At 40.4% G+C, this 21,102-nt stretch overlaps 1 protein-coding gene across 6 annotated transcripts in view; it reads right to left on the bottom strand.

Moving 5' to 3' along the window:
• Positions 1–4,652: 4,652 nt before the first annotated feature.
• Positions 4,653–21,102, bottom strand: part of FBLN2 (fibulin 2) — a 107,933-nt gene continuing 91,483 nt past the window's right edge. For all 6 annotated transcript variants that reach the window (XM_042823389.1, XM_042823390.1, XM_042823391.1 and 3 more), the window contains 9 exons: positions 18,654–18,788; positions 16,852–16,989; positions 16,388–16,531; positions 12,972–13,100; positions 12,332–12,457; positions 11,126–11,242; positions 10,199–10,327; positions 6,603–6,726; positions 4,653–5,579 (listed from right to left, as the gene is read on the bottom strand). In XM_042823389.1, coding sequence (XP_042679323.1) covers positions 5,222–5,579; positions 6,603–6,726; positions 10,199–10,327; positions 11,126–11,242; positions 12,332–12,457; positions 12,972–13,100; positions 16,388–16,531; positions 16,852–16,989; positions 18,654–18,788 — 1,400 coding nt within the window. In that variant the 3' untranslated portion in view covers positions 4,653–5,221. The remainder of the gene's footprint in view (positions 5,580–6,602; positions 6,727–10,198; positions 10,328–11,125; positions 11,243–12,331; positions 12,458–12,971; positions 13,101–16,387; positions 16,532–16,851; positions 16,990–18,653; positions 18,789–21,102) is intronic.

A 21,102-nucleotide genomic window follows, 5' to 3' on the forward strand; every position in this document is an offset into this window, starting at 1 on the left:
TTACTGAGGGAACATCTTCACTTTCAAGGTGCAGTGACCAGTATCTACTGGGTATTACAGCTACAGTCAGATGTGGCCTGTTCTGTCTCATAGTTATAACAAGGATCTCTCACTTCTATGACTTTTATCCTTTGCTTAGAGAATTTACTTTGCCATTGCTAACAAAAGCAAACTTTTCATCATGATACATTGCCTAGAAAGATGTGTGCTTGTCAACCCCATATCACTCTTTACATATTTGTTCAAATTCCCAAAATGGCAGCACTCTACTTCAAACATACTTCATTCTAAGATTATCAGCCTTTTTCCCAAGCTGAAAGCATTCCATGTACAACTCCTTGCCATCGATGCTGGGGAGAATCCAGAGCATGTGTCTGCAACCAGTAGTTCTGTAAACACAATGAGCCAAAACCCCTCTTTGGAGCATAGCTCATTGGTGCCCACAATAACCAGAATGGCATCTCTACTCTTCCATTCTCTCAAAGCCTTAATATCTCCATTTAGCATCTCTTCTCTTTAATTTAAGTGGAATCAGTTGTCGTTAATATTTTCCACAATTACTTTCTAAAAATGATGACACAGAGAGAAGTTCACCACTTTGCGTGTTTTGCTATCATTCCAAAATAGAATGAGACTTCTAATTTATTGTGGGGAATTTTTGCAGTTAGCACAGTTCTTGGCTACGTCTCAGAAGACTTGTTGATGCACAAAGGATCTTCTCCCCTCCCTCCCTTCTCAGTACATAGGGCACCACACTGACATCCTTCCCTCTTCATTCCCAGCTAAAAACAGAAAATCCATAACACATGTTAGAATTTATAACCTTACTCTATCAGGAGCTTTTGGTCATGGGAAGCTAGCATTGCACCTTTCCTGAGAAGCCACCTGACCCAGGTAGGCTGAAAGACACCATTCCTCTCATACACCAGGCAGCAATGAGCCCACAGAGTTCCAGAGCAAGGAGAGACACCAACCTACCATCTCTGGCAGTCCGTGTCAGGGTACATTGAACAAGAGCCCTTAAGGAACAAAAAATGAAGGACTCCTAAGCTCTGGAATGGTCCCACCCATAGATTACTATTTATAAAGCACAGGCAAATGAGAAAAAAAGTGTTTTAGAAGACAAAAAGCTCAAGTTTGTGACTTTCATTTCACATGATGGAAACTGGATATAATTAAATCCTAGTTTTCAATAGCCGTTTCAAAATGAACATCACCATCACGCAGAGAATCTTAGAAGTGGGAAGACATTTTTTTTAACCTCAGAATGTATTTTTACTCTAGAATCCTAATTCCCCCCAGCTGGAACTTTCTCTTCTTCGTAGCACAAGCGGGAATAATGGAAATATGAAAAAATAGAAAACAACTATAAAGAATAGGGAAGAAGAATCTGCAGCAGCTTCCCCCCATCCTGCAAACTAGATGAAAGCAATTTTTGCCCTTCAAAGGTCAAAAGAAAAAAACTTACCTACCCATAAAAGGACACTGGTTTTAATCACACACACAAGCCTTTACCTAGGACTACACAGAAACCCAGATTCATCACCACAAACATCACCAAACAACCATAAAATCTTACTTTTTTGTGTGTCTTGCTCTTCTTTGCTTTCCACCTTGCGCATGCAGCTTCAGCACTCTCTTCTTTCTAGACACACTCTGAAAAGCAACACTTTTCAGAACACCACCACCTCCAATACCATACAAGCAAATAACAGCACAAGCACACACAGACCCAGCAGGCAAAGGATAAATAGCCCTTGCCCAGTGCCCAGCTCCACCCAGAAGCTGATTGTAGGCAGGTGCTGGTACCAGCAAAGCACTACCAGCTGGGGACACAGAGCCAATTCGTTAGTTTCACGTTGACTCCAGGCTCCCAGAGCTGTAGCAATCTACAGGTGAGCAGTGGCCCAGGTAATATCCATTAACAGGGAGCAGCTGTACCTCCTCCAAAGAAGTGTGTGTGCAGGGGAGCTGTCTCCTCCTTGACTGACTGCTTCTCACAGCAGAGGAATGAGGAGAAGGCTCAGGATTTCCCCTGCTCCCTGCAATATCTCCACCTTGTACTGCTAATGTTTTAAATGGGACCTTTGCAGAAGAGCCCATCACGTGCCATAATATTAAAACCATGATTGCTGTTTATCCTTTATTACAGTATCAAATTCAAAAGATGATTCAAAATATAAAATCCTTAAGTTTGGAATCTTTCTCTGTCCCAACTTGCAAGAATAAGAGATACAAAGTGTTGCAGAAGTTGAACAAACCAGCAAGGCAGAATTAGAGGCCGAGCAACACAAAGATGTAAAGAAATAAAGGTGAATAAAGTTTTGTTCATGTGATCTTGGAGCTAATAGCAGAATTTGAGTCCACTAAAATTTACAGCTGACTCTTCAGTGATGTGCAACCATACTCCTACCCACCAGTATGAACAGAACGAGAAAGGCATAAGAAGAGCACTCTGATACCTGTTTTCTATATTAAACTCACAAAGGAATACTAGTACCAACTCATCAGTACCTGGAGTTATCCATATGTGTGTATTTTTACATACAAAGAGATAGGAAAATACTTCCTCCCTGGTGCAAAAAGGAAGCCATTCAAAATTCTAGCTAAAAAGCAGCTTTCTCACTCATGTACTGCTACTTGCATGTTAAGAAAATTCCAGTCAAAAACACCCTTCATGTTTCAAACTGTAATTGACCCGCTCAAGTCTCCAGCACACGGGTTTTCATTTCTTTTTCCTTAGTCCTCAGGACTGCTGGATCACCCAAGAAATACAATCACCAAATACAAAGAGGTCATTTCATAGAGGCAGGGAGTAAATAATCTGAAAAATTAAACAGAACACCCATTGTTCAAAAAAGTCACATAAACCTCATTTCCAATCTTCCATTCTACCACCAGTCTTTTCTTTGCTGGGACCAGTTGCAACAAGCAGCCATTTCTATATGTATCAAATGCCTGCTGTACACAGTGCTAATGATGACATTTTTTAATAACATACCATTTTTCTTATAATTGTATGCAAAGCCTTCCCTAAAACTTTCTTCATCAACTACCTGTCTATAAAATGAAAAGTCTGTGCTACAAACTGCCAGGTCCTTAATATGATTGACTGCAGTTGTTTGTAGTCAGCAGAAGGTCTCTGAGTAACAAATGCCTTGTCCATTTGTTCTCTGACAAGAAAGGCTGTTGGTGCATGAATATCATTTACACTCAATCACATACTAATGCTGATGGAAAACTCTGGGTTTCAGTGGCTCCTATGTGTCCCACTGGGGCACGGAGAAACATATCACCACTTAACATGTATGCAGCATAATGAATCTGGAAGGCTCTCCTATTCCTTCTTACAGTTGCCTCTTCATCTTTCCAGGCCTGTAGCTGTAAGATATGCATTAATTGAGATGACAAATTGCATAAACATGTGCTTCCCTGTCAGCATTTCTTTGCTAAAAGCTTATGAAACTGGTAGCTATGGAAAACAAAAGATAGATGGAAGATCGCTTTTACAAAATTACTTTTATAGACAAAAAAAAAAAAAAAAAAAAAAAAACCAACAAAACAAACAAAAACAAGCCAAGACACTGAACGTATGCAAACTTTCAGATATCCCATATTTTACAACTGAGGAATAGCAATATTTCTTCTCTAGCAGTAAGTCTTTATGATGTGAGACACAGAAAGATTTCTGCTTTATCATCAATAAGGGAGTCTGAATTAAATAAGTCATTTACCTGGAGTGGTAGAAGTTGGCCTTGGGACATAATGAACACAGTACATCTCCCCTCTCACCCTGTTGGTGGTAGTTGTAAGATTTTAAGATGTATTTCAAACAACTATTTTTACAGTATAATAGTATTGATTATAGCATAAAAAGCCGTAAGATTTCTCTTTCTTTTTTCTTTCTTTTTTAAAAAATTATAAGTACACACCGGTCAAAATAGGAATGACTGTAGCAAAGAACAGATTATCAAAACGCAGTGTAAATATATTGTAGCTATGTTTTTCCACCAAAACATTTTACGGAGTAATTATAGCCAGAACAAAGGAAGTTCAGTGAGTTTCAACACTGGAGCTTTTTCTTTTCCCTCAGAAAAGAGACTCTCTGATGTTCATTTCTAAATTCTAACAAACACTTTGATTATACTAAGCTTTACCACATCTGGCCTTCAGCTCTGGACCTCTTCCAGTTTCCTGTGGAACTAGAGGAAATCCAACTCAAAACTTAAGTTGTGCTGTTTCTAAACGGCATAATACAAACCACCAATTTAACTAGCATTTTCCTCTGCGTCATTTGGTAATACAACTGAAGTAATTTTCCTAAAGAACAGAAGCAACTCCCCTTTTGTTTATTTAAAATTGCAAATGATTCCTCAGCAGCACACACGGGACTTAAAAAAAAGGGCAGCAGTTGATTATTTCCACATTTCCTCTTTGACTTTCCTTTAAGAATTATAATACATCTAGTCTACACAAATGGTTACCTAAACACAGTGCTTTTGTGCAGAGAAGAATTCAAGAACCTATAGCAAACTACTAAAAATGGCAGTGCAAGCTTTTCCCCTGAAGCACAATATCCTCTGAAGGCCAAGGTCTTGCCAAGGTCTATCATAGGAGCAGTCCTACTAAAGCAAGGCTCAGTCATAGGCTTGTTCACTGGTGGAGTTTTCTTTTATTTATATATATATTTAAGGCAACATATTATAAAAGATGGAAGGAGGAAAACAAACCTGTAATAGGAGGTGAGTCAACTGTCAATGCATATGCACAGCCCTTGACACAGTATCTCAACAAGGAAAACTTCAGCAGCCAAACCATAAGTTTGTGTAGTAAAGAGAAACTGCTCAAGCCTTTTTTCTCCTAATGCAAAAAGCAATGCTCCTAAGTGAACATCTCTCCTCTCTAGTGCGATACCTTGCAGATGTGACTAAACCCAAAAGTAATTTCTAAGAAAAGATTCCTGCATGTAACACAATGTATGTACTGCCTTTCTAACCCTTCTTTTGCTCACTGTCAAATGATGATGCGAAGAATTACATAAGAAAGCAAAACAACAAAGAAAAAAATTAACTTAATTTACACAACCAATAAAAAAAGTTTAAAGCAATGACAGAAAAATAACATAAAGGCTAGATACATTAAATGCCAGTTCAACAATATTAAGCTTTGGTAGAACAGGTAAAGAGCATAGCACCAATAAATTCCAACGTCAATACATGCTTCAGTATGCATGAGCTGTGATGAAAATGTAAATTTTGGCAAGAAAAGTAGTGTATGTTCCCTGACGCCACAGTTTCATTTCGACATCTAACAAAAAGTCTTTAGGCTCTTTGACCTGTCGCTGAAGATAGACAATGCCCGTGTATGAGTTCAGCCTCCGGGTGCTGAAGTAGTTTTCTTCGTTTCCCCTGTTGATAGTAAGGATTATGTTGTCTCCAGCATAGGCAGGCGATGGTCCAATACGGAAGATGTGCGCTGGGACCATGATGTTGGTTTGGAAGTTCAGCTGGTAATAGGTGATGCGCACCGGGGTATTTTGGCAGTCCAGATAATTAAAGCAACTGATTCGTTCGCACCTCCTATGAGAAGCAAAATGAAGAACTGTCAGTGTCCATGTAATGGGTAAATCATGTATGCATTTCAGAGAACTGCAACGTCAAGGAAGTCTTCAGCCTGTGCTAGGCAAACAAAAGTCCCATCCTTCACCTGTGTAATCACCAGCTGCTTACTCTGCTTTTATAGCATCCGTAAAGAAATGGTAGATGATAAAATTGTCAGAGTACAACAGAGGAAGAAAACAATCATGGCACAACAAACATAAGCACAGAGCTTGGAGGGAGTCTGATTCATCACTGACAGCATAAGCTTGGGACAGTGCTCCAAGAAGATCAAAACAAGGGAAAACCAAGTCCTCAGCTTGTAAAGCTGCTAATCTTATTAGGCAGGAAAAGACTGTTTTAAGTGATAAGCAACTAAGATTTCCTACGGCAAATGCAGCCTTGCATTTCTGACAGAAAGAGATTCTCCCCAAGTTCGTCCATATTTCTGTTTCTCTTGCAAGTCAACTGTTTCCCACTCTGCAACCCAGGAGTTTTTTAAATTTTCCTCTGGCTTTCCAAAGTGCTGGCAGGAAATGGGCAGGGAGATGCTGGCGCTCCCATGTCTTCTTAGTGGTTTAGGAACTGGGTGCTATGGAGTTCAACAGTTCCTGAACCTGCCAGCCTTCTTATGCTACTGCCCTTCAATGTTTCAAGCATCTCTGAGGAGCTGCAACACGAATTTTAACCAAGGAGCCCTAAAACCACTCAAGGAGTTGCAGCAGTAGATTTTTTAAAACTTAGATACAGAGTCCTTTTAGAGCTTTGGTGAGTATGGGAAAGTATGACTGAAGCTCTGGTGACTGCTGTTACAGCAGCAGGAGATAAATGGAATCTCTGGGGTCTGGAAGAAGGAAAAGAGAAAAACTGACAATTCTGTGCATGAAAACTCTATGTGCTCCAGGGACCAAAGCAGTTTATTACAGCTCTGAGTGGTTAGAACCACTCCCACACCAAAGCACTACAGAACTCCAACATGGCTACTACTGCAGTGGCCATACTTACATATCAGACACCTTTCTGTAGTTGGAGGGGCACTCAAAGGACAGGCAGCGGAAACTGCCCTGGATGTTATAGCAAGACTCCGCAGCTGAACAGTTGTGGGTTCCTATTGCACATTCATCAATATCTGAGAAGAAATCAAAGGGAAAAGACATAGTAAGTAATCACAACTTTGGGGCTATTATGTGCTTACGAGATGGACGGTGTGTGCATGAGAAGCAAGTCAGGGTTTGGTTCTGTGAGCTGAGGGCTCCCACTTCAGCTGCTTGGTTGCTGTTCCTCAGTGATTCAGCTCACTGCCCACAGATTGGCTCTGTGAGAGCCCCAGAAGAAATACAGGATGTGAAATGCACAACAGGTAGGCTGTGTCAGGTTCACCATGTCGCTTTTTGGCTTTTGTTGTTTCAAGTGAAGCACATAGATTCCAATCCTGTTATAATTCATGTCTTCTGTGAGAAAAAAAAATTGCTTCCTTGACATTATCAGTTAATAAAAGTAGTCAGTACCACTGCACATCACACACAATAAACAAGGGAGCCCACCATTCCCTTGTGCTTTTTGCAAGTCCTCTCTCTGCATGCCAAAGGCCATGGCCAGACATGGCCAGGGCTGACTTCTGCAATGGCCTAGGTTTGTTTCTTGTCTTTGCTAACATTTTTACACTCCTGTGAGCCTTGCTAATCTCATTCCAAGCATATCTGATGTAACACGGGGTTTAACTTCCAGTGGAGAATAACCATGAGAAAGAAAAGTTTTAAAACCCAGTATCTTCCTGTCTTGACACTTCCCACTGCAACAAAAGAAAACATGGAAGGTTCAAATTGAACAAGAACATCTAGACAGAACCATCTGCGTTGTCATTTTCTCTCTTGGTCCTGATGCGTCAGAAACTGCAGTAAGTAATGTTATAAACTAGGCTAAAAGAAACAGAATAGTATAATCAGGTAGTGGTAGGCTAAGGCAGCAGAAACCTTTTCAGAGCAGCTAATCTGTCCATCCCCACAGTGCTCTGTAGGATCCTCACAGCCATGCGGACTGACAATGGCTTTTAAACAGTTTCATGAGTAGTTCCATGCTCAGAGCTAGCCTATGCCTTGCAAGATGTTTCTAAATGAATGAGATGCTCGTACGGTTTGGTGTGTGAGCACAGCAATGAGCTGAATAGCTGGCAAACATCTAACTAACTAGCATTTATATGGATTAAGTTAAGATTAATGCAATTAAATTAAATATGAGGATCCCCTCTTTATAAGAAATAATGCCACAGAAGAGACAACAAAGAACAGTTAAAGCTCAAAGACACTTAATGGCCTAGAGCATAAATGTTGGTCCCTAAATAACACATATACCCAAGCCACGGACCTCAAAACACTGAAAACCAGACGCAATAACAGGAATCTAGCTTAAACAGAAAATATTGGCAAGGACCTCACAGTCACATTGTGTACTCCCAAATGTCTAGACAACGCACGGAGGCTTTAAAATGAAATAAATGCTAACAGACGAACCACGTGAACTGTGCAGGACTCTGCAGTTCTGCCAATTGTCACAGAGGACACAGACTCTTTGAAGGGAACCTATCACCTCCCTCTCCCCACATCGCCCCGGGATGAGAACTGATCTCATACGCTGCGATGACTGGTTTGTAAGTCTTGCAAAGAAAAGTATACAATAGGAAGTAAGAGAGAATCAAAGTAAATTAAATCCCTTGCTGATTCTCCAAAGTGCCTCTAGGTGAAAAGAAAATTTCTTCCATATTGTAATCATTGTCATGAAAACACTCACTTCACCAGTTTGGCTACACTGCAAAATACCATACACAGTTTCTCCAAAAAGATCCATATGTCGAGATGCTTTTACATGAGACACAACTCATTTGTCTGAAAAAAACAGGGTACAAAGAATGCACCACCAGTAACTCCTAGCTCAGATGATAGGCAAGTGAGGCCAAATCCTCACCTGATGGAAGCCAACATGACCTTTTTTATTATAATCCAGCTGTTATCAATTCAGACTGTTTTTCTAACCATATTTTCAGGAGGCCTCAATACCTAACCCTGCCTAGACTTGTAACTACATGCTTACAGACCTCAGAAGTCTGTGCTGTGTATTTATTTGTGCAAAAAAATGGCAAATATCCAAGTCTTCTTTCCAATGCCTGACAAAGTGCCAGCTTACCCAGCCATCCACAGAGCTGCTGCACATCTGCTGAGTTCTGCAAGTAGACCAACTTCATGCTCTAAGGAGGCTGCACGTGCCAGATAGTATAGGTTCTTTGGAAAGGTTTTCTGTATGTTACCATTCAACTCAGCAAGGGCAGCTCTATGTAAAAGGAGCGCTTTTCACTAAGGCTGAGCATGCAGTGAGGATTCACATGACAGACAATGCAAGTGCAATCTATATGTGTGTGTGCCAAATGTTCTTCTTCCACCTCTACGCCAGGAGCACACTGGGTATCTCTGGCTCAGGAAGGCTGTGCTGGCAGATTAAGGCAATGACTCACACCATTAGCTCTGGAACACATCCTCGTCTCCAATCTCAGTGCTGGCTGAGGTGGCAACAAGCAGGCCAGCACTCAAAATTAATGGCAAGCACAAAAGCCTGAGGAAAGTGACAGCTGCAGGTTTTCTGGAAGGTGACTTTTACATATAAATATAAGTGCACATGGATATAACTGGAGGTGGATTCTGAAGTCTTACTCAAAATCAGATTAAAAACAGTAACAGCTTGGTAAGATTCTTATTATCGTTCAGTTCCTTTCTCTGGTCCAAGGCAGGTTCAAGTATGCTCATGCCATTTGTGATTTACACAGTGTAAATTCACTGCAGTTACCACCAAGAAAAGAATTTAAGCATAGGGAATACGTAACCAAATGCTATATGAAGCGTTCCTGAAAAAGTAAGAGCAGGAAATGCCTGGTAGTGAGTGTAACCGAATGCAGGAATGCGTGTAGAGTACATAGAGGTAATCAGATCTTCAATCTTCATTACAGAGTTAGTGCATCCTCTGGAAAAGGGGTATTTTTGCTTCAAAAACAGACAGCTGCACACCAGATGAAAAACACGAGGCACTCAGCATACATTTCTATGAATTTGGAGACAAGGGGTGTTGCAGGGGAGGACACATGTCAGTTACACTAATACCGAGAAACACCAACATAGTTAAGATTAGGTGGCAAACTTCACTGTGCCCACATCCCCATAACAGCTCCTACATTCACTTTCCTAGTTTTCTGGTGCAGGAAATCACAACTTACAATGAAGCCACAGATTTGCACATCTGGCAATACCAAAAAAACAGATCTGATGAACCATGGTGCCCAGGCAAACAACCGGATGTCTCAATTCAGGTGATGATGTGAATTCCCATAGGAAATAATCAGCTCACATTTACAGCTAAATAGCCTCACCATTCTTCTCTAAAATAGGGGATAAATTACACTGTTAACACCAATACCTGGCAATTTTGTCAAATACTGGCATTTTAACAATGGCTAACATCCAAAATAGAGACTTGATTAAATAATCTTATGTCTTAGATCATTCTGAGGATTAAACCTTCATGACATACTCCTTTCAGTTGCTTAAACTCCTCCTTACCTCGACAGGTCCTTCCATTTGCTGCCATGGTATATCCCTGCTCAGGACAAGCACATTGGTAACTGCCAGGAACATTCACACAGCGGAAAGTGCAAAGAATGCCCGCGCTTTGTGTGCATTCGTCGATATCTGGGGAAAACGAGCAAACAAACAGCAACAAAATACAATTACAAATACGAAAAGAAAAAAAAAAAAACATTAGAAATCTGAAAGGAAAGGCAGTAGAATGCAAGGAAATTTGTACATCATTCATTTCTAAAATATTCTTAAAGAAAAATGCAACCATGAAGATTTGACATTGCTCTAGTATGGCCGATGGTGCTTTCGGAAACATCAAACACTGAACTGCTCCTTGAACTCATGGAAAGGAACAGTGAGTCAGGGGACATTTGGGCTTGAAAATGCCATCCCAGTACCTCGGCAATTCATCCTCCAGGATTGTTTTTGGAGCTCTCTTGTGCTTGGAAGACTGTTCACCATTTCTTAAACAGAGACTCTCCAAAGTACGTGTCAGTATTGCTAACGTTAAGAGAAAATCTAAAGCCTTCCTCACTCCATTCTGATCATTCTGCTGCTCATTCAGTCCTCACCAGCAGAAGTCAGAGAAAGCCTCCATCCAGACTTGGTTGAGTGGTAGTTACAGCTGATGATACATAAGTAAACCCCTCTCCTGCCCCAAGTTTTTCAGCTGTAAGCTGTAGCACCATGAAACAATAACATCACTGGTTGTATGGTACACTGGTACCTTCCAGCCCCAAGTGGGCATGAAAATGACTTGCAGTTACGATTTGCAGTTTCTGCAGCAGGGTGTAACTCACAATTATCCTCAGGCATCACCTGCAGCATCGGGTGCTGGTGAAATTTAGACAGCCCTTACCGTGAAGGAGTGATACGTATTCCACTTGACCGACAAAGCAGCAGCCTTACCTTTACAAGAATGGCCATCTTCTGCTAGCTGGAATCCTTGCCTGCAGTAACACTGATAGGAACCGTAAACATTGGCACACTCCTGGCTGCAGGGACTTGTATCACATTCATTCACATCTGTACCCAAAAATAAAGATACAGACATTGCCTTATTGGTTCAGAACATGATCTCTCATTATTTCTTGCCTCCAAAATCAGCTATCAGATTCTACTGACAGAGTGGATAAAGATAAGCCAATATGTCCCAAGTAGACATGTCTGCTCCCTGGACAGAGAACCAGGAGCACGAGGATGTACAATGCACCTGAATTTCATTTATGTATATGTCAATGTAAGCATGGAAACATTGGTATAACATTGGTATATGTATATGCCAATGTAAGCATGCCAACATTTGTTTCGAACTTTATATGCTACAGTTAATTAAAAATAGGTTAAAAATAAACAAATCTTTTCATTCTTTTTTTTTTTAAACAAGTTTTGTCACTACTTCATTTGTATTAAAATTTGAATGAAATCTCTCCTATTCTAACACCACCATTCTTTCCTTTTTCTCTCCTCTGGAAGGAAAGGAAAAGGTATTTGAGGGAAAAGAAGAAATTGCAGAAACAAAAATGAAACTATCAAAGCTTTGTTTTAGCTGAAATATTTTAAACGGGATCCAAAAGCTTCTACAGAATTTTTGGTTGCTTTTTAAGTCATGGAAAAAGTGACTGTGGGACAAAAGATGTTCCACTATAACATTTCAATTGCAGCACTCCTATCTTTTGCAACAACAGAAATTTACAATAGCTCCAGATTTTTGATAAAAGAAAATAAATACTAAGAGAAGTTTTACTCATAGTGAGCACCAATGAATTTGTAAAAGTAATGCATCCAAATCATATATACTGGAAGGTTTGTCATAAGAAATGTTCTTTAGTTGGAGAAGAGTATCAGTTTTGCAAACCTGGCAGCTTTGCCCAGCTCCTGGGGAACAGTGCTTGTGTGGGAGCTATGGGGAAGACTTTCAGGTGCAATGCTGACTGGGTAAGTACAAGGCAGTAGGATGTGTCTGCTCCAATCTGAGTTTGAATGTTTAATTCAGTACCATGCATTTCAGCATGCATACATCATAGGCTTCCTGTATTTACACTTCACCTCAACTTCTCTAGAGCTCCTTGATTCACACTGCAAATTCACCCTCGTGGAAAACAAGTCTCATACCTTCACAATGCTTTCCATCATAAGACAAGTGGAAACCAGAAGAACAAGTGCAATGGTAGGAGCCGGGGGTGTTCTCACACGTGTGCTGACACAGGCGTCCAGGGTAATTCCAGCATTCATTTATATCTGACAAGATAACAAGCAAGTATACAATTGACTTAGAAACAAAAGCTTTAAAAGAGATGCAGGATATTTTTTTTAAGTGTCAGAGATTGATTTGCAGAGCAGGAAATTCTGCAACCTCAGATTTTTTTCTGTTTGTGCTCTAATTGGTGTATAGCAGTGATAAAATACAGAATGCTCTATCATGGTCTCTTAACGAAGGAAGCTGAGAAGACTTTAGAAAGACAAATTTCCTCAGCAGGAGAAGCATAACCTGCAGGAAAATACTTTGCAGATGACTTTAATGATAACCTGCAGCCAAACTAAACCAAGGACACCTGGTCCACACCCATTGCAGAGGGGCAGAGCTCTAAATAGCTGGTCGACTGAGCGGCGGCTGCTTTGGAGTTGAATCCATTATCTTCTGAGGCACTGCATTGCAGAACTAATAACTGCACACTACAGTGGTGCTAAATACTGCCTTGAGGTCCAAGGCTCAATCAATCAGTTTTTTCATCTCAGCCTGCACCTTACATACCAATGCAGCTCCTGCTGAATGCATCATACTGATAGCCCATCTTGCAGTCACAGCGATAAGCCCCAGGAAGGTTATGACAAATCTGTCCTTCGCCACAGCGGTGCACGCCAGTCTGACATTCATCCACATCTGCAGAACCAGAGAAAGCAATTAGTTTAAATAAAGTTTGCTAAATGTCACAATTTGTGGAAAGAAAATAAAAACAGAAGTAAATAACAAGGACAGAAAGTATACAATTCGTCTAATTGACGGCAGAGAGAGTATTGTTTTGCCCACTCAGTTCTTCTCAGAGTCAGACTCACATATCTCTAAGCCACACTTTTGAAAAGCAATGTTATTTTAAAAGTGAAAGTGGCAACTTTCAATGCAGTGGAGCTTTTCAGCACCTTCTGCATTTCAGTGTAAACACGTTTTAATTCTGATCACACCATACTATTTAAACACCCTGTTCTGATGCTCTGCCATTGTGTGAATCACCGTGAGCTTTCTAAAGCAAACCAAGAACCAGCCAGAAATTCTGCTCATCCCTTAAACAAAAGCAATCGCTGTTGTCAATTCCTGTTGTCCTTTCAATCCTGCTTCTGTTGTGTACCTTTTGCTCTTCCCCACTGTTGATCTTTTTTACTTATCCCAGTCAACTCACACTTTTATTCCCCATAGTTTCTCATCTGAAATCCAACACCAACAAATTAGCTGCTTCTGCATTCACATGCACCACTTCCAATCTCATTTTAAAAACTCACAGATGGAGATGAAAGTTTTCAATACAGGCTGATTTACAAGACTCGCAACATGGCTAAATAGCTCATCAGTATTTAACAATTCTCTGTAACCATCTGTGACAAGAAGCACCAGAAAGTGTGATTAATCCACAGAAACTTGTATTTCTTCAAGTATTATGAGTACCTCCATTTCCTAAGCCATCAGATCCTGCTTCCTTCCTATTATCCACATCTTCAGTTACTTTGACAATCCAAGTCACTGTTCATGTAAAATTATTTGGAATGTCAGTTTAAGGTAGGAGGATCTCCTTACTGCAGTGCTTTCAGTTACTGCCCTATTTCAACTCATAAATTCAAGCACTATTTCATTTCAAAGGGTTCCTGGACAGTTCTTCACCACGCAACAGCCTTCAGCTCTGGAAAGCAGTCACTTTCTATAGAATGATAGGGAAATGGGAGCAAGCTCCTTATAACAGAATCTTGGATTTGGAGAAGCAGAAACTGTACCAACCATGGTGAGATGTGCAAATACTTCAGCAGAGATTCCTACCAATGCAGTCCCTGCCTGCACTGGGGCCGGTGATGGCAGGAATGCCAGTCACTAGGAAAGGATTCCTGATAGGCTCATTTCTGCTGAAATGCTGTCTTCTCATTTTTTTTCTAAGATCAAAGGTAGTATCACTAGTATCACCACAAAGAAGTTTTAAATTGTGGATAAACATTTGTAAATTAGCAGTTTTATTTGCAATGAATTTGTGAGTGCAATCACCTCATTAGTTTATCCAAACTATATCTCCTGCTGCATTCAGTCTTTAACTAGTGCTCATACATCATCCCATCAGAACTATGATGTATTTCATGATAGTTACAGTGCTTTTCAGTTAAATCTAAGAAGTAGCTTTTAGTAATTCATTTACTGGATCAGAAGAACAATCATTTTGAAGAGAGGAGAATCCTCTAAACAGAGATGACCACAGAAGTTTAGTTCTGCTGCAGAGGCATGTCCAGATGGTGAATTTACTACAATAACTACATCTGAACTGGGAATCTAGTTAACCATTGTAATGCCTTCATGAAAATAGCTTTTAGCATACAGATGGGAAGCTAGGGCCACATGTTCTTCATTTTCATCCCCATGCTTTCCACCTCCCCAAAGGAAGTCACACCAATAAATATGGAAAGACACTGCAGACAGAGTTCACACAGCAGAAATCACCAGTCAACCTCAATCATTAGTTTTCCCAAACTAGAGCAGCACCCTTATATAACCTCCTTAACAAGACTGTCAGTCACGTAATTTAAAGAAAAATGTATCATCAGTAATTAGGGTGGTAGCCCCAGAACCCTTGGATTCACCACGCTTCAAGTGGAGCAAATGTACCCAATCTTATTGTCTTTGCTGAAACAGGACTAATAAAAATTAGAGGAAGAACTCTTTTTACACAACAGCTGGGACAGATGTTCATTTCATAACACTCAGAATATTTCAGGCTACTGTATAACAAGACAGCAAATGAGACCACACTGCTGTCCTAACTTTAAGAAGCAACTCCCTAGAGCTGTATTAGGAAGCTTTCTCAGTCTCCTCAGGTACATTTTAACTGTCCCTGGCATCCCCCACTTAATTTTTTCCCATTTTCTCACTGGCAAAGGAGAGCTTGGATGGCTCTGGGGGAAAAATCATGAAGGATAATAAAAAGAAAATATGAGAAAGAGGAAATTTTTTTGCCTGGGGTTTTCTATCCATTCCAGCAGTTTTCACTGCAGGTCAGTAGACACGGCCAAGTTAGCAGATAGCCTCAAACATGGCTACCACCCACCTCCAGAATCATAAAAAGAAATTTTATTTGCCATCCTTCCTTTCATTCAAAGAAAACTTAAGTAGAAATCATTAAGATTTCATCACTCTCAAGTGATCACAACAAGAGACATTACAAGTGTTAATGCCATTTGTTACAAGTGTTAATTTGCCAATTATGTTTCCAGCTCTTGTTTTATGACTTCCAACCCCATGCAGGACAGGACACAGGGATTCAGACATACAAAGCCAGCCTTACCAAGGATCAAGCTTTCAGCCTTCTTGTTCCTAATAGGGTCATTTATGGAACAAATGCTACTAAGATAGGACATATACTATTCTGACTAAGTAACTCCATACACCCACTGGAACAAATACAAGACAGTATCGAGCTGCATGCCAGTATATGTGAATATTCTAATATCCTCTTCACAAGACAATTAGAATTTATCCTAAATGTGCACAACTGGGTGTGAATGGGGAACACCTGTAGTGCCACAAAGAACATGCACTCCTGAGTCCACAAAGTCATTCTTTCCAATATGCTGCATTGCACAGATTCAGGTCATACTGCTTACAGTGAGATACTGTGCAAAACAGTGAAGGATCATGATTCGAGTGGCAGAATGAGATTAAAAAGCAAATAAATCATATTCACTCCAGAAAGAAAGTCAGTAAATCTCATCAGCAGCTGAAAGCAAAGTCACTCATGGTACCCAGAATTCCCTGCAGCAGTGAAGCATCCTCGAGTGCAAACAAACCACTGAGCCACTTGGACAGCAAATGCATGTAACAAATTCCTACTGTTGGAAGTAACTCAAGACAGTTATTTTAGACCTGAAATGTACTTCTTCCTCTGAGAAGGCACCTGGGTGGAGACTGGAGCTTGGTCTTACCAACACATCGAGTTCCATCCTCATTGGAGTGGTAGCCTCTGCTGCATGTCAACATGTTCCTCTGGCAGGTGTAAGACCCAACAGTATTGATGCAGTTGAACCCTGGCTTACATGGCTCAGGAAGAGATGTGCATTCATTAATATCTAGTGGGGAAAAAAAAAAAGAAAAAAGCATTAGAATAGTGAGAGAAGCTATTTAACCTTTCAGGTCTGTTTTCTTCCAGCTGTCACTTCTTTTCCTTCATTTCAATTTATTGTTCTCTGAAGATAAAAGCTGAAGGATGTCTGCTATGATAGCAGTTTAAAATTCAATATGCAAGTGTGCGTATCTCTAAGAGAGCAGCAATGTTTAACTTCACAGCAGATGTAAAGAAAAATACACGCAGTCAATGCACACCCCTTGAACTGGCTAAAAGGGAGAGAAGTTTGGCATTGCTGCTTTACGTGTGATTGGTCAAACTTACCAACACAGTTTCCTTCAGGATCTTGTAAAAACCCATCCATGCAACGCTGCTTTGACTCACAGTAGAATGACCCTTCTGTATTCTGACAAACGAAGTTTACTTTGCAGCTGTGAGTTCCTCTCTCGCACTCATCAATATCTGTTAAGCAGATCACAACACCAAATTGTGACTAGTCATTTTCAATAGACTTCCTGGCTTGTTTTTAACTTTACTCAGAAAGGAAGTTAGGAGGCATCATTTAAATAAAATATCCAAAACTGCCTTAGGGAGAATTGCTGTGTTGTTCTTCAACAGCCACTTCAGCACGAGCTTCAGAACTTGGTAGGTCGTGCCACGGTTTTGTGCAGGTCCCTGCTGCTGTGTTCACAGCATCTGTTGCAAACTACAAATTCTGAAACATCTGCAGATTTCAATCCTGAAGGCTCAAATTAAAACTGAGTGTGAATAAAACATATACAACACTATTTCAAAAGCAAAATAGTCTCATACAGTTTACATACCTCAAAAATTCTAGGTACAAGCAGCTTCCACTTATTCTGATAATAAAAGAGAACCTCACTTGAACAGGGCTAGGACTTCATTTTGTATACAGGCACACATGAGGAACTCCTCGTCCTCTAAGCAAACAAGGGGAGAACCACCAGCCCCCTCTCTTTCCATTCCAACTCTTCAGTCAAATGTTAATGTCACAAGAGAACATCATCAGCCTCCCAGATGATAATTATATGAATAACTCTTTCCATTACATGTATAGACTGAGATAAAGAAAAATGTGGAATTGGTGATTTCATAAAACTGCAGAACAAACAGTTACATGTGGGCAGTTTTACACTGAGTAGATCTGAAATTGCAGACTTTCCCGTAACTTATTAATTTTAAGGCTACTTATAATAACAAATTGTAAATTTTGTAACTTGCTGCAACCTAGCTTTAGGATTAGAGAACAATTTAGAATGGTAATAAACATTAGATACGCCATATTGGTAATAAATGTTTGATATGTCACAGACTCTAATGGAATATAACTGACAGCCTAAGAAATCCGAAGTTTACTTATGAGTGCTATAAATAAAGCAAGAGTTCAGACTATTTCTATTTTACAATGTTGAGCTACATGCCAGGAGCTAAGTTCTTTCCTTAGGTACCTCCTACTCCAGCTGGCAGGAAGCTCTTGTGTAAAAATAATTAAAACTCTGATTTTGTCCTGGAAAGCAGGGCGCACGTGTCTTATGCACACTCATATACTGCAGAGCAACTTCTGCCAGGCTATTGCTGCTTAGATCCTCCATTAGATCCACATACAGACCAAGAAGGGGAGGGGTGAGGGGAGGGGGTTAAAGAATAACTTCTTGACCCCATGACCATTCACAATGTAAATAAATGCAGACAGACATCCTAAACACAGGAAGGCCCGCACTGAGCCAGCCCCATGATCTGTTCAGGCTGTGATTCAGTCCGACAGCAAACAGCATCAGACCCTTCAGAGAAGAGCAGAGCTTCCCAGAGTAGCACAGTATGAATTCCTCCATCACTGAGATCTCACTCTAACCCCCTGAAAACAGTGCAAATCCTACTTCACAAGGTTTCCTATATTTTCCAAATTATTTATAGTTATTGTTGGAAATTGCTTCAAATAAGTGAAAGTATTGAACAGACTTAAAAAGCCAAACATTTCCATGAAGTTCAGCCTTTTTTTAGTTCAATCCTGATATCGCAGACCAGCAACAATAAAATGCCTTGTAATCCCCTCCCTTCCCTTCCTGATAAAAGCAATTGCTTCAGTGCAAAAACACTTGTCTTACCAACACATTCTCCATCCTTAAGTTCATAACCTGACTGACAGCTCAGTTCCTGGAGACATTTAAATGATCCCATCGTGTTGACGCAGTATTCTCTCCGTTGGCAGGTGTGCGTATCCGTTACACATTCGTTGATGTCTACAAGAAATGGTTAAACAATTCAGTGCCTCATGTTTATGAAGAAGTTTGTCTCTTCCTGCTCTTGTTTGGAAGAAGTCAAAAGCTCAAGTCAAATCATTTATTGCAAAAGATATGCAGTGCGGACGTTGCCGCAGCGTTCTGATGAAGGACCTTCTGCTAATGCAGAGTAACATTAACAGATACAGTGGCAGAGAGATTTCCTTCTTCTCCCTCCTCCCCAGACATTCAGGGAATAGTGCTGGACAGGGCGTGGAGGAGAAGGAATCGCTTTAAACTGAAAGAGGAGAGATTTAGGCTAGATGCTAGGAAGAATTTTTTACTCAGAGGTGGTGCAGTGCTGGCACTGCTGCCCAGAGATGTTGTTGCTGCCCCACCGCTGGAGGACTCAGGGCCAGGTTGGATAGGGCCCTGGGCAGCCTGAGCTGGTGGAGGCAGTCAGCCCATGGCAGGGGGTTGGGGCTGGATGAGCTTTCAACCTCCTTCAACCTAAGCCATTCTATGATTCTATGAGAGAAATGATGAAATACGGTGATGGGCAGAGGGCTTCCAAATTAACTGGATAGAAACCTCTTGGATAACTGAGAGTGAAAGCACTGATTGCTCATTACCACGTTTTCATAGCTCAGACTATGTATCAGTCCTGCTCCTTCTTGCTACACAGAGGAGCTGCTGGTGTGGAACTGCTGTGAGAGATAGGTACTGAAACCTCCTGCCTTCCTGCAGGTGGAGTCATGGAATGGATTTACTTCCCAAGGAATAATGTAATTGTAACTGGATAAACATGAACACATGGAGGGAGGACCCCAAAGGCTAAATCAACTTCATAAATTTGTATTTACATCCTTTAAAAGGTCTGATTTCAGCAGGTAGAGCACTGGAAAAGTTATTTAAAGAATCACTTAAATACGAGATTTTGGAATGTAGGATACAGTTTGGAAAAAATGTGCCACACGTTGTGATAGCTCTAATAAAATAATTTCCAATTCAGGCTTTGCTTGTTTTAATAGTGAAAGTGAGGGACATCAAGATGAGCAAATAAAAGCAACAAGGAGAAGTAGAATTTGGGAAGAGAAACTTTCTCCCCATTCCGCATACAATCAAACACTTTCAGAGATCTCCATACAGCTAAGATGAATTTCTAGAACAAAGAGATGCCAAACACGACCAAAGCTACCACCAATCATCTGACTGCCCTGCACACAGAGCTGTTTACACACTACACAATAAAGCAAGCATTGTTTAAGTAAGATTTTTGCTTTGGCTGTAGAACATCATTCCCAGATAAGTACAACATCAGAGATATTACTTCCCCTTGAGGAGAATGAAAACAGGAAAAGCCCTCTTAGAAGCTTTTGTCTTCAAAAATGTGTCAGCTTGTTCTCTGGCAAACAAATGAAGAGCGGCACCACGATGTTTCTGTTCCTGCTGAAGTCAGCTAACGGGTGATGTGCACTGAGATTTGTAAAACCAATGTTAGCTTGGGGTCAATCCACTTTTTACTTATTTATGGGGTTGTTTTTTGGTTTTGGGTATTCTGGGTATTCTATTTGTTGGGGTTTGTGTGTGTGTGCGTGTTTGTTTTGTTGTAGTTAGCTATTGCTATTCACATGCTGCTGACTTGCTTTCCAAAGTCAGCTTCTGAAGCAAGGTCACTGCTGTTGGCTGGATATCTTTCTGCCTGTCCCACATGATGGTTCTTCATTCATTGGCAGGTATTATTCCAAAGCCTTTGCAAGGTTATGTCTCCCTTGCCGTTTCCCAGTTTTTAACCAATACCATGAAGAGTAGACATCAGCATTCTCAAAAGTGATCATGGGGAAAAATTCAAAATAAAAGAAACTCACATGCTGAGAGAAGAACATCAACTGTGTGGACTTTTCCCACCTAACTAGATTTAGTTCTCAAATAAACTTGAAATTAAAAAAGAGGACAAAAATACCAATAAAGAGCCACTCAACACCATGTACTGGAGCAAGACTTGACACTGATTTAAAAGGCTTTACAAGGCTTTTCTTGCCAGCCACAAAAAGTCCCATATAAATACACTGTCAGCACAGCACTGCATTTTACAAACTTAGATCACTTCAGTATGAAAATTGCAGCAAGGAAGAAAGCATGTTTGAAATACAACTTGAATCTATAAGAAGTCTTCCACCTGAGCAGTGCATGCAGACAGGCAAAAAGAGGGTTAAGATTTCAAAAAAGAAGGAAAGAAGGAAAGAAGGAAAGAAGGAAAGAAGGAAAGAAGGAAAGAAGGAAAGAAGGAAAGAAGGAAAGAAGGAAAGAAGGAAAGAAGGAAAGAAGGAAAGAA

The sequence above is a fragment of the Centrocercus urophasianus genome, unplaced genomic scaffold (genome assembly GCF_019232065.1).
Source record: "Centrocercus urophasianus isolate 14NV4802_14NV808 unplaced genomic scaffold, USGS_Curo_1.0 seq_22, whole genome shotgun sequence".
In the NCBI taxonomy this organism is placed as follows: domain Eukaryota; kingdom Metazoa; phylum Chordata; class Aves; order Galliformes; family Phasianidae; genus Centrocercus; species Centrocercus urophasianus.